The sequence below is a fragment of the Sitophilus oryzae genome, unplaced genomic scaffold (genome assembly GCF_002938485.1).
Source record: "Sitophilus oryzae breed Bouriz unplaced genomic scaffold, Soryzae_2.0 scaffold_179_pilon_pilon, whole genome shotgun sequence".
Taxonomy (NCBI): domain Eukaryota; kingdom Metazoa; phylum Arthropoda; class Insecta; order Coleoptera; family Curculionidae; genus Sitophilus; species Sitophilus oryzae.
The window spans coordinates 10,009,022-10,023,913 of record NW_022146501.1 but is presented as its reverse complement, the minus strand read 5'-3'; the positions used below and the strand labels follow the sequence as shown (position 1 = coordinate 10,023,913).

Below are 14,892 nucleotides of genomic sequence, written 5' to 3'. Positions count from 1 at the left end.
ATAGCAAACAAAAATATATAGGTTTCGGTAAAGCATTTTTATTTCATTATGGCCATCGTTAATAAAATATAGCTTATGAATAACTAAATGTTGAGGGTTTTATATTACCTTGTTGGATCAGGCTCGGAAAATTAAATTATTAGTCAATCAATAAGTTAGCTCACATATGTCTATGTCAATAAATTTTTTAAAGGTTTCTATTAGAATTGGATCAAGGCAAATTATTAAAATTGCGTTTATCTCATCAAGGAGGCCGAAATCGACAAAATATCAAGAGACAACTTTTAATCGGCATTAAACTGCTTAAACTATTTTTCTAACAAGAGAAAAAAGGTTAGTGGTGTACATGCATTTTTTAGAAAAATTGTGACTTTTCTGTCGTTACCCAAATAGAATGAACAAAGAATCCGTTGCTCAGGGTTAGAGGAAAGCTGGGTTCGTAGGTAAGGCTTCTGACTCACAATGACTTTCTAATGTTGTTAAATATTAAAATAAAAAATGATAATATATAGACTGCAGAGATTTTAATATTGATGTTAATAGGTATGGTCAAAGACAGTGAAAAGGGCGCCACTTACTTTGTTTATGAGAGTGGTAAAGTAAGAAACCAAAAAGAAAAATGCGATATCACAACATAGCTAAAATAAAGTAATCAACAGCATTAAGGGACTATTATGTTTATCAGGAATAAAAGTCAGAAATAACTATCCTACATTAAACAATTATTGAAAACGAACACAAATATCATGAATTAGTCACAGTGATCCCAATAAAACCGCAAGTTATTTTAATTAGATTCGAATTTAGTAACTGTATTCTTTGAGCTAAGTAAGCTACTTAATAAAAACAGGTGAAATTTATGTATGTCTCAATACGATGATGTTTCGAAACATGTCGTGTACAAAAACCTTTAAAATGAATACGTGTTAATAATTTTCATATAAAATATCATAGCTAAGTAAGAGTGTACTGTACGAATCAAATTATAACTCATAACGTTAAATAAAAAATAATTTTGACTACAATATGTGGGATAAATAGTGATAATTTACCAGGTTATTAAATCTGTTGTCTCAAAAATTATAAAATAAAAGCGTACCTTGTGTATCAAACTTAAAAAACTTATCTGTATATAGTTTCTTATGATGTAAACAGGTAGTTAGGTATTCTCCAGACTAACAGAAGTGGATGCAGATGACTATGGCAGGAGAAGTCTTCGATATCAGCCAAAAGAACGATTGTAATGTCAGGAACATTGTCTTAAGGTCTGCATAGGTCCATACAAAATGAAATGGGTGAAACATACAATAATTACTGCATACCATGTGGTAGTTACTGAGTACCATGTGGTAGTTTTACTTAATATCATGTGGTATTTTTACTGGTCTGAAATTCAGCTTTACATAAATATATTCAAACCATATGCCGATCCAAACCAGTAATTAAATACTCAAATAAACGAAATAAAAAACGGAATAAGGTGATCATTCCAAGAAGAAACCAAACAAATACGATCTATACTCTGAATTGCATACTTTACAAGGTTTTCAAATCTCCAAATCGGATACCCATGCAATCGAAATCGACAAGTGGATTCAGAGTGCTTTTCACTGGAAAATTTGTCGGACGCCGACACAAGCGTCTTTTTCAGATCCAAATTCCCAGAAAGAAAGACCTTCTTCTCAGTTTCAGAAACGAAAACCCAACTGTCATAAATGAAGTTTGACATCTAGCGAATAGATGCGCTAATAAAAATTAAATATCGGGACAAGGGAAATGCTATTAAGGAAGTTTGGCATATAGCGAATAGATGGCGCTAATAAACAAGACAAGTAAACTGTAAGAAATGAAGTTTGACATCTTTGGCATCTAGCAAATAGATGGCGCCAATACTAAGAAATTTAAATAAAAATAGATTTTTAAATTCAATTTTATTAAAGGAAATAAAAAATGCTACAAAATATTCCAGTGAATATTCCCCATATGCACGCTCCTGGTGAAAATAGCGACACTTTTTTTAGCCTTAAAATATGTCGCATTTATAGTAACTTTTATTCTAAAAATTTCATTCGAAACGCTAAAAGTACTTGAAAGAAAATTATAATAAATCGAAAAAATATTAAGACTTTAACACCCTGTAGCTTGGAAACAAAGCAAAATCGGACCTATGTTGATATGAAAAATAAATATTATTTTTACGTGAGGAATCTCCCCACGAGAGATGGCACATGTTTTTTGAAACACCCTGTATACAAAAATAAATTACGAAAAAATGTGTAAAACTTATTTTATTAAGATTTATTTGTAGCTCAACTAAACAATTTGATTTATAACATCTTTAATCATATCAATTTAGTATTAACTTCAGCTACATAAATGTCCCTTCTGTAGTAGAATATTATCTAATATCCATTAACCTGCACGGATATAATCCTGTAGCATTAATTTCATTTGGATTATGGTAATATAATGAAGTCGTTTATTTCAAGATTAAGTGCAGGAAATGAGAAACATCTTATTAAAGATAATCCGAGAGAATATATTTGATGAAATATGATGATGAGATCGAGAATGGAGGGCAAAAACGTTAATAAATCACGGATTAAATTCGAGGCTTAAAAATATTCCGAGACAAACGAAGTGGTCTTGCAAGAAGTAGAGGACTAATTTTTATAAAAGAATTTATATAGATCTTTTTAATAATCTTTTTATATAGTACATTCAGTTTTTTTAGTTATGCATTAAAAAAATAACCATATTTATTGTTACATAATGTGACAATTCATGATACACCTTTATTTAAACCGAACATATAAAAACAGAAATAATAAAACCGTTTATGTAGTTATAGTTGATTTTAGCACAGGCCTAATTTTAACCCCTTTATCGAGATTTTACAAAGTCATTGTCGTGGTTTCAGGATATTCATAAAAACAGATAGAGTGCCAAATAAATAAATAGTTTTATTTACGACAAAAGCGTTTAGAAATCACTTAAATCGAAGTGAGATGCTTTGTTAGTTATAAAATATTAACTTTCATGAAAAGATAGACTCGCAATGTCGATGTTACAATTATACCACTCTGATGTCAAATTAAAATTTGGAAGCCGAAAATTGACGTTTAATGACTTCTCAATTCTGATTATTTTAAATTATTGGTATAGAAGCAAATAAAAATAATAATATACATTAATAATAGTATATGAATATTTAAATAAATAATATATGCATAAGTTAATAAAATACTAAAATCATTAGGTATATAATAGTGGTATACAATTTTCGTCGTAAGTTTATGATCCTTGCAATATTTTACTCTACTTACATTTTTATAATAATTTATTAAATATTAATATAGGGTGTTCATGAAAGTGTTACAAATATTACGTTAACAAAACCATAAAATGTTGATTTTTTTAAGAAAGCAAACTTTCATTTTTCTTCTTTTTAGTTTATTTGTGGACAAATCTAAAGATATCTTTGTATAAAGTTGTTTTTAGGGTTCCGTACCCAAAGGGTAAAAATGGGAACCCTACTACTAAGACTTCGCTATCCGTCCGTCCATCTGTCACAAAGGTCTATCTTATGAACTGTTATAGCTAGACAGTTGAAATTTTTACAGATAATGTATCTATGTTGCCGCTATAAGAACAAATACTAAAAACAGAATTAAATAAATGTTTATAAATAAAAAAGTACTTTCTCTAAACATTATATTTTAAGTAAGAATTTTACATAGAATCTTTCATGTCCTCGGTAGCCGCGTGATTAAAGCGTTATGAATTACGCTGCTATGACGTTGGAGCCGTAGTAAGGCAGGTTCGAATCCAAGTCAAGGCGACTTTTTTTAATCGTTTTTTTTTTTAATTTTTACATAATTTTACATATTTATGTTTACTTTTTACATATTTATTATTGATTAATATAATTTTTAGTAATGTGTTTCTTTTTTTATAAATTACTTATACGGGCATTCAAAATGTCAGCTAAATCGGAAAAAAAAGTTTATAATAATATAGCTTCTAATGTTGTATAGATAATGAATATACTCTGTTTTTTTTTCTCAGGTAAGATTTCGACAGACGATGACAGAAGAAAAGCAGATGACGTCCCATACTAATCTATTTATTTTACTAAAAAAAGTTTCTAATAATTTTTAAGTTAACTATGGATGGGTTTAAATATAAATTCGTCATGCGTCGTCACTTGTTGTTTTTAACCAGTTTTATTGGTTTATTTCAAAAATGACAGATCGTATTTCAATTTTATTGGTTTGACGGAACGATGAACGACAAACGGACGCCGATGCGTATGAACTCGCCTTTAGAATTTTGACGTTTGTCAAAGTCTTGCCAAATTATAGGTTATAATTTTGTGACAACTTTTGTCAAATATCCTGCGTTTTGGAAGATGATGCATTTTGATTCGTATTATTACGAGTGTTTTGTGTCTTTTGAAGTCAAGTGGAGGAAAAATCGAGTGAAAATTAACTGTAGAACCCCAGAGCACAGTTTATGGTTAATACTTGCTGCCCAGGGAGAAAGTCTTATACAGATACACCAATAAAGCTACTATCAATAAAGTTCGTATACCATCTCGTCGTAGATAAGTGCATCTCGAATATGGTAGAAGAACCATACTAAACACATACTAAAAACTGGAGTAGCTGTAAAATATCGACATCACCCGATAGGTAAATAATGGATCTTAGTACTGCAGAAAAATAATGTCAAAAAGTACTGGTTTAAAAAAATTAAGATTAAAGTTAATTAATCAACCTGTGAGGTATAAAATTTGGTAAATGTTATTATTAATAAAATAGTTTGTTTTATTTATGTTGTTTTATTTATTCCTGCGGAATATTACAAATTTGTATTTGTACATAAGTTATATTGACAAATATAATCATAAATGCGGGAAGTTTCATAAAGCTTGAAAGTAAGAAATAGTTCTTTTTTATATTTTTTGGTATGTGGTGTCTGGTTTTTGTTTGTTTTGTATTAACACATACCGTTTTTTATTAAATAAAATAACTCGATTACATTTTTTCAGTTTTATACAGTTTTTTTTCACAATATTTTGAAGTTACTTGTCAGTCAAATTTTAAATACATATATATTAATTTCCTGCTATGCGTTTCAATTGTACCAACTTATTTCTTTGTAAAATAAAATAAACTACTTTGAAATTAAAACGACAGACACATCTATCACTGTCAAGGATCTTCTCGTTGGACAGACTATAGTACGGAACCCTTCGTGCGCGAGTCCGACTCGCACTTGACCAATTTTTTTAGTTATGCATTAAAAAATATACCAAATTTCTTGTTGCATAATGCGACAACTTATGATACACCATTATTTAGACCGAACATATAAAAGCAGAAATAATAAAACCGTTTATGTAGTTATAGTTGATTTTACCACAGGCCTAATTTTAATCCCTTTATCGACATTTTACAAAGTCATTGTCGTAGTTTCAGGATATTCATAAAAACAGAGAAAGAGTGCCAAATAAATAAATATGAAAGAAAATTTTAGAAAAAAGTTTTTAAAATTATAGTATAATAAAAATTAATTTATTATAGTTATTAAATGATTTGTTAATTATAAATTATTAACTTTTATGAAAAGATAGACTCGCAACGTCGATGTTACAGTTAAACAACTCTAATGTCAAATTATTCTTAGTTATTTTATTTCTCAGTTATGTTATACTCTTCTGAGTTATGTTATTTTAAATTACTGGTACAGAAGCAAATAAAAATTGTATATCCATAAATAATAAGACAGGGTGGCGCCTCCCATATGACGCGGAGGCTCCAAGGAGAACGACAGTTTATATTGAAATGAAATTTTGTGAGCATATGTAGGTTAATTCAGAGCACTTTTTAAAAATATATAGAGTTCTACAGGGCATCCCCAAAAAAGATACACATTAAAAGTTGTGTTGTTTGTAATGGAACACCCCTTGATTTTCGGATTCTAATAAAAAAATAAAGGCAAGTTTCACTAGAAAATTATACGACTAAAATGTATAGTTTTTGAAATACATTCACCGGCACGAAAAATGGACACCTTAAATCTCCCCATCTGTTAATTATACGAGGGAAAACGAAATGTTGATATTTCGGTGAAAGTTTGGTTTGTGGAATATGTTAAAACAGCAAGAAATTTAAAAATAATTTTATCATCTAGATACATCCTTTCTCGATAGTTTGTTTTTTGGTTCACCTCATTAGCTTTATTTTTGTTGGAGATATTCGCTTTTGAAGAAGACACTAACATGTTTTCGTAATTTTTACATTGAGACCATGCCTTTGCTTTTGGTCCTAGTCAACAGATCTAGTAAATTTTGGTCCCGAAGCAGGCTTTCTTGACATAATATTTGCTTCATTTAGTCTTTTTTTTATACTCCGTTAGTTAATATGTACGTTTCTTAGGTGCAATTCATTATAAATTTGAAAAGCTGGCAAAAGGCGGTTTTTTAGCGATAAACTTACAATAAGTCGATCGTCTCGATTAGAACATGTCATACAAAGGTTCCTGGACATATAGATTGACGTCCTCATGGACGTGGTAATAATTCAAAAACCACTCAATATACTCTATGGTATTAAGCTATTTTTGGAACCGGAATTTTATAAAAACTAAACAAATATAAAGCATTTCATTTGAAAAACTAAAACTTAAGTGTAAAAATATATTTGGCTCACCCTGTATATTTTCCATAAAAATATTTTTGAAATGTGAACTACCATTAAATGCAGATTTTGTAAAAGGTTTGGAGTGAAAATCTCAAATAGGAATCCTGATACAAAGGTTTTTCGGAACATGTAACCATCTTGCCCAAGCAGCATTTGGACGTCGGGACAACGTTGTGTAACGCGACCAAAAGTCGAGGCGCAACGTTGGCACAAGCTCGTGCCAACCCTAATCTGCACTAGTTTGGAGAATAATTTTTGAGTCAAAACGACGTTGGATACCTACGTTGGCTAGCAGCATAATTTAGTACAAACTGCAACGTTGTTTAAAATTCTAATTCACAGAAATACAAAACTATAATAATATGGCGTCTAAGTCGCGTTTTATCCTAAATTGGGATAATTATAGTAAAAATATTATTTTTATGATTTAGTTAGAGACATAGGCCAGATGGCAGCAAAGGAAAACAAAAGTATTTAAGTGTGGAGGATGTTTGAAGATCATAATTATAGAAACACTAACCAACTCTGTAACTCGTTACCCAAGGCAGAAAAGTTAAACGCAAACAACTTTATTGATAAATGTATTGTTTCTACTTTGAAAAATACTAATGGGCCGTAAAATTAAAGAAGTTTTAAAAAATTTCTTGAAATTTTTTTTTTTTTAGTAAAATGAGAATAATTTATTCGCAGTCGAAAAAAAATGTTTCGGCATGTTGTTTAGGGTCAAATATTTCAAGTTAATGTATTCAAAAAGCAGGAATTGTTATTTTAGGAACGAAACATTTTCTTATTCAAAAACATGGCGGCTTTCACTTTGTTGTTTTGCAGATTAAGATGGAGTAGTTCGAGTAGTCGCATATTGGACTAATAAAGTCGCAGTTCAGCCTTAACAGGTAGTATAATAGTCGCAAGATTGCCTAATTTAGTCATCCTAGAGTCTAGCTTGTGCCGCCCTCTATATGCTAAATAAACGAGGGAGTGGATAAAGTATCGGTAATATGTCGATGTATATTTAAATTTAGTTTTATATGTGCCTTTCTTACGTCCCATTTTAATTAAGTTTTTTTATAAAAACATAAACAGCACTGAACTGTCTGACTGAACAGAACAATGAAGTGAAAATTTAAGATTTAAGGTTATGGTTCAATACAGTTACAAAAAGGTAGTGGCTACCAACGTAAGAATAAGGAAATCTAAACAACGTTGGAATTAGTAAAACAGACGACGCGCGACGTTTGCATAACGTTGGAATAGGTCCTGAAAATGACGTCGGAAAACTCTTTATTGCCCAACATTGTAACTACGTTGTCCGAATTACCTAAAGATCACTTAAGCAAAAAAGGTTACAAGACAACGTTTATTCGACGTCGCAGAAGCTTTTACTTTGTTGTAGTACTGGTTCAACGTCGGCACAACGTTACAACAACGTTTACATTTATTTTAATACCCAAGGTACGGAGCTAACTATTTTTTGTAACTAATCCTACGTTGTGTTTGGTAAACATGTGGTCGTAAGTCGTGAAAATGCTACTTGGGTGTATGTCTGTATTTGTATATGTGTGCTTATTTAAATACTAAAGTGAAAGCAACGAATTTAAATGGGTAAACTTTGTAATATATCTTATTAACAATACAATGCAAAAAGTTTTATAAAAATTTGTTCACAGTAAATGAATTCCGAGGTTTGTATCCCATAAGGGCTTAAAGCACTCCACTATTTGTTTATTTTCTATTTTTATTAGTGATAGGAAATATCGAATTATTTCAATAATCGTTATAAACGAGTTATAAACCATTTATATTATAATAATTCTTATTATAATAATTCGTTGTTTATTAGTAATTCGAAATGGCAGTATTGGCAGTATCGTCACCAATTCGTGAGCCAAAAAAAGGGTAAAACACTTAAGTTATTAACTCTTTGTCAATTTCTCGATAACGATAAAGAAAGAGATTATGCCGAAGCATCCACTATTTGTATTTGTGGGTCATGGCAGGAGGCGATTATACATATTATCATTTATTAAAAATATTCGAATTAATTTTCAATAATCCGATGACAAATAAATTTTAATTTAAATTATCCCATTATTAAATTTTATGTCTCTACTTCAGTAACGATTATCCCAGTAGATTAAACTATAATTCTCGTCTTTACCACCGATATCATTCCAAAACTCGACGCTTCAGTAATTCTAACGAACTAACTCACCTGGAAACACGTACAACGTCGGCCTGGAAAACCGAATATTACCCACAACATCGGAACTTTCCAGAATAGTCTCCAAAGTTGTGGGCAACAGGAATGGAGACAAGTATTTGACAAAGTTGGAGATAGCCGGTGAGCCAGTGGTCAGCACATCCGTAGGATTAACTCGGACCTAGAACAATGGGAAATTATACCGATATTGTTAATGAAGGAATGGGTAAAACGTAATAATATAATGTCACTGTTTAATGAATAAGATTTTGAGAAAAATATATTGTATATAAAAGTTTTTTTCTTGTGCTTTAATGACTAATCTCGTTGGAAATTTTTCAAATTTCTATACCGTTTTAGAGAAAAATGAAAATATACGAAAATATGGTTTAATTTTTTCCTAAAATCCTAAAAATTACTTAAAATAATCCTAGAGATAAAACAACTCCACATTAATCAAACATGTCTCAAATTATAGGCAATTAAATGCTTATACAAACAACAAAATAAATAAATAAAATATCAATCAAGTGCTTATACAGGGTGTAAAAAATTAGTATACCAAACTTCAGTTGGCGAGGAAAAAAAAAGAAGTTTATATTATGTCCTAAGGCGGCTTTCTAAGGAAGTTACAGCACCTGAGGCTAGGAACATACCTTGTAAATTTTTAGTGCATTAGATTGTGTTAACTACATTGTTAATTATTGTTTTAATACACTCCTTTCAAATTCCTACCAGTTACCTATTAAAAATATTCTAATATCTCATTATTTCCCTAATACTAAAAACAACGTATTGTAAAATTTAAACCCAAATATCTTGAAAACCTTTCATGTTTCTGAAAGTGCAAAGCTAAGTATGTATTTGGATACATGGTAGACAGAAGAAATATGTACTGACATGCAATACATACATGGTGGAGGAAGATTGCGGAATTAATGTGTTGTTTAATTATACTTTGGCCGATTCTGATGGATTAATTTTTATTTTCCAATCACGCAACCATGCCTCTGTTACATTTAGGTGTCTTTGTAATATTATGAAAGCTGTTACAGACTTTTTGTCAACAGCCATAATTTCTGTCATCTGCAAAATTAGCCGTTGTTTTTTATTGTTTGTTGGAAAATCTGCTGTATAAAAAACATAGAATAGTGGTCCTAGGAACACTACGTATGTTTCTTCCAATATTCTTAAAAAAGAATAAAATATATTATTTTTAGCTACCCTTTCAAAGGCTGTAATTTCCTTGGGACATAGGACATATTATGTTGATAGAAATTTAGTTTTATTTCTTTTCAAATTCAAATTCAAATTCTGTTAAATTTGATTTTATCAAATTCTTTAAAAACTTTACTTTTTACCATAATATATTTAAATTAAAAACGTTATTGCAAAATATAAATGAAACTATTAATTACATCCATTTCAAGCTGTACATATCGATAAAAACATGTCTTCTTATTATTATTTACTAAAAAAATTGAGCTAACTGTAACAGGAACTTCCAGTATCGAACAATAAACTCTCTTTGAAACAGACTGAAACATACAAAAACGAAAGGACGTACCTTGCAAGCTTTGGCAAACGATTCTTTTGGCATTCTGGTCCACTCTCCCTCTGGACTGCAGTGCAGATGTATGGATATTCCATTCTCGTAAGCGTGAATCACACGCTGCACCTCGATTTCTTGGAAAGCCTCGGAAAAATCAGTATAAGAAAATGTACCATCCTGTAATACAATAGAAAAATGACTATAGAAACAGGACAAATATACTGAGCTTCAAATCTTTTTTATTTGAAATGTTAACTCTTTAAATATAAGTTTTTTCTAAAACTTTTTTTTAATTTTAAAATTATAATATATAACGTGTTCCTTAATGACATGGTAATATTTAAAGGGGAGATATACCTGTAAGGCCCAGGAACCATTTCCTTGGAAAGTGTATCCTGCATGGATGATGTGTCTATGCCTAGTAAAACTACTAAGTAAGTTCCTAACGCACTGTGATAGCGTACTAACTGCTGGGTGAATCAATATCTCGGTCACTAGATTCTCTGAAGCAAACTGTATCAAACGTTCACCTGCAAAAAGATAAGATTTATAAATAAATATGCATTTATTCAACGCATTGATCTCAATGAAACCAACATACAGATCAACAAAAGTAATAATTCATACGATAAAGTCACACTTGCGTTAACTCAAAAATACTTTTAATAAACGTTCACTTCAGATAATTTTCCAAAGTTTATTATTTTCGGTTTTGTGCTTTTGAAACACCTCTAAGGTGTTAAAAGATATGAAATGTTAACCTCATAGTCCATTTAATTACCATATCTAATGCGACATATAAATCAAAACTTTCTGAAAGCTCTAATCTCGACAGGTTCGCCCTCTATGCAAATTAACCTCCACCTATTATTTTCGCCCAAAAAGCCTAACAAACATGTCAGGTATATTTGGTTTGATATCTACATAAAGACAAAACATATCTACATTATAATATCCTCATTTTATGATAATAATTGAAATGGAACAAAATCAAAATTTAGATCATAGTTTTGCATCGATTTTAAGTTATTATTAAAATATAATTGCTGAAGATTTTGTATGTTGTACCTGATTGTTACTTGGTTCCTGGCTTAATTGTTTTTATTTACTCTTTAGTGACACAGTGTATAGCTTATGAGATATCTGAAATTTACATCAACTTGACTTTACAACGGTATAACACGAATTAGTGTTCAAATATCAAAACATTTCTGATGGTAGTCCGTTTGTCATATATAGATGGCATAAGCTAAGGGCTGTAGGATTTTAAGGGACTCTTCAATATATTCCAGATAAATTTCTTTCGTTCGTCTTTAGAGCTACATAACGGAGTCGGGAATTCACATAAAAGACAACAGACTCACTACGCACGCGTAACATGACAAATAATCAAAACGGGTTCCGAAAAACTAACAGTTTATTTACTAGTGGTATTGAGTATTTTTTTTTATTCTGCTACTTGGTTGCCGACTAAAGTTTGATTCTCACTATACCTTCCGTTTCCATTCCATATCCGTTCCGTATTTTTGATTGTATTGACGCTATACGTAAGCTTCCGTTCCGTATCGGTTCCATACTTTTTATTGTACAATTTAAGTTCAGTCATTGGGGATTTTTGCTTGGAAAAAAGTCCGGAAGTTTTGCAACTTTGCAGGTTTATAGGTTTTGGGGTCCCTAACTAAAATCCATAAAATGCACATTTCCAGACTTGCCGCCGGCGCTGCCATCTTGCCAAGATGGCGCCCAAAATCGGTATTTTGTGAATATCTCGAAAACTATGCGTTTTTCACAAAAAATTGAGGAAAGCAAAATTAAAGAGAATAAAATTTCCTATAAAAAAGGTTTCATGAAAATTTTCGCTAAAGTCAACGGTTTAGGCACAAAATCCCTGGAAATTGTACAATTTTGCGTAAAATATGATATATTATGTATAGTCGATTTTCCGAAATCAAATGTCGATTAGGGTTCACTAAAACTAGTTTTAGTTTAGTTTCTTCAATTTTGTCATAAAACAGTGGCGTATCATTAATTCGCTCATTAATTTATGAATCATTGATTTTAATTATTTAAAATGTGTACTTGCTTCCACACCACCCAAGAGGTAAAGTATATGGCGCGTTTTTTTTAACATGGTCTCCCCGGAGGCATACTCCACTAGATAAATTAAAAACTTTAACTTATCTGCACAAGCTGGATGGATCTGGCTCATTGATGTCAAAGTCGATCGTGTCTGCTGTGCTAGGCTCATCAGGGTGGTCTCTCAATACGTCCAACTCTTCATCTTCAGCCGCCAGAGGGATATCTACAGGCAAGTCCAACTCCTCTTCATCGGATCGTCGAGTGACACTTCAGTGACGTTGTCATAGGATTTTCCATTGCAGTATGCACAAATCATTGAACATTTTAATCCTGCTTTTCTGCATCCGCAGGCTTTACCATAGTTGTTGGTGTTGCATTTACAGGATAAAAATGCCAACAGGGATTTTGGAGTTGGATCTTTCAACGTTGTGACTGGAGTAATGCCTGTTTTTGTTTTCTTCCAACCCCATTCTTCGGCATCTTTGGTACGACCAGACCAATGCTGAACCTGATGGTAAGTTCGCAATGAATGCTGTCCAGCACGACAATTAATTATTCATAAATTAATGAGCGAATTAATGATACGCCACTGTTTTATGACAAAATTGAAGACACTAAACTAAAACTAGTTGTAGTGAACCCTAATCGACATTTGATTTCGGAAAATCGACTATACATAATATATCATATTTTACGCAAAATTGAAAAATTTCCAGGGATTTTGTGCCTAAACGGTTGACTTTAGCGAAAATTTTTATAAAAACTTTTTTATAGGAAATTTTATTTCCTTTAATTTTGCTCTCCTCAAATTTTCGCGAAAAACGTATAGTTTTCAAGATATTCACAAAATACCGATTTCGGGTCGGTCCAGACTTGTCGCCTTCGGCAAGTCTGGAAAAGTGTATTTTATGGATTTTAGTTAGGGACCCCAAAACCTGGAAAGTTTCAAAACTTCAGGACTTTTTTCCAAGCAGGCCCCTTTTTTGATCCCCAATGACTGAACTATTATTACATTACAAAAGTTTTATTTTAAAAATGCGTATCTTTTGAAAAAGGTAATAGATTTAATTAATAGGTGAAAGAATAAATAAATATCAGCAAACTGTTAGCAGAGCTGGTACAAATGTAAGAACTTGACAACGCTGTTTCCGATACGCTTCAGTCCGTCCGCCAAACAAATGTATGGAAGGAAAGGATATGGAACGGAAGGGAAACGGAACGGATAGTGTGCATTGTCCTATTCATTTACATGATATAATATTTTATGTAAACGGAAGGGAAACGGAAGGGAGCTGATATGGTAGGTATAGTGAGAATCAACCTTAACAGTTTAAAGAGAAATGCTGCTGTTAAAAATTTATCATTAAAATATATAAAAATCTGACAAAACGACTTAAATATTTTTAATGACTTAAGTCTTTTCTAAAGAGACAGATCTTGTTGCTCTTGGTCAAAAATAACAACAAAAATTTTGAAAAAAATCGAATGCTACCCAATGTAAAATTAAAACAAACTTTTCTGGATAATATTTTTCAAAACTGGGACGGTAACCCGTTTTTTCTTTAAATGTAAAATTTGGCGGATACCCATTAGTAGTAAATAGGTTAAATCACTGAAGTTAAATTTCATCTAAGGCAAGAAATATACAAAAATCTTATATAGGGACTGTCTCTTTGACACTGTATATAATATAATAAAAAATAAAATAAAACGTAATATTTTATTATATTCCCACGCACTGGCTCACAGCTGGGATGAAATTGATCCATCTATTGGTAATTTATTACGTAAAAAATCTATTTACCGTATCTTGCCTCCTCTCCTTCCAAACCTTGCTCGGTTATGATGGACAATTCTTTTTCCAAATTTACGAGGCAATCGTTCACATCCCACGATAACAATCCTGCAACAAGAAAAAAATGTATAAGAAACTTTTTCGTCAATTATGTTTCTATTGATTTATTATATTAAATATCAAGAAAATACCACGTATTCAAAAAAAATTATTTTAGTATGGATAAATCTAATATATGTCGATATATTATTTGATCTGGAAAATAAGTAACTTGGTGCATATATCTTCTTAAATATTAAAAATACTCTAAAAATAGAAAATTTGTAAGTTATATCTCACATGTTATAATACAAGGTTTGAAAGTTATGTCTCCTATAATAACATTTCTCTCATAATACACTTTTCTACTCTTAACCATTTAGGTATTCTCAACTATAGATATTTAAATATTTTGTTATTTATCATAATTAAATGAAATATGATAAACATATTGTTGTTTATTTTTGGAATTATTACTTTACTAGTCTATAAAATCTATAACAAGCTTAATACGTCCAGT

General features: G+C 30.9%; 1 protein-coding gene across 1 annotated transcript in view; it reads right to left on the bottom strand.

Annotated features, from left to right (window-relative positions):
- LOC115882780 (microtubule-associated protein futsch) overlaps window positions 1-14,892 on the bottom strand; it is a 195,606-nt gene that overhangs the window by 25,818 nt on the left and 154,896 nt on the right. The window contains exons 2-5 of the mRNA XM_030901020.1: window positions 14,343-14,441; window positions 10,817-10,989; window positions 10,475-10,636; window positions 8,920-9,088 (exon numbers count right to left, since the gene is read on the bottom strand). Of these exons, the coding sequence (XP_030756880.1) occupies window positions 8,920-9,088; window positions 10,475-10,636; window positions 10,817-10,989; window positions 14,343-14,441 (603 nt within the window). The remainder of the gene's footprint in view (window positions 1-8,919; window positions 9,089-10,474; window positions 10,637-10,816; window positions 10,990-14,342; window positions 14,442-14,892) is intronic.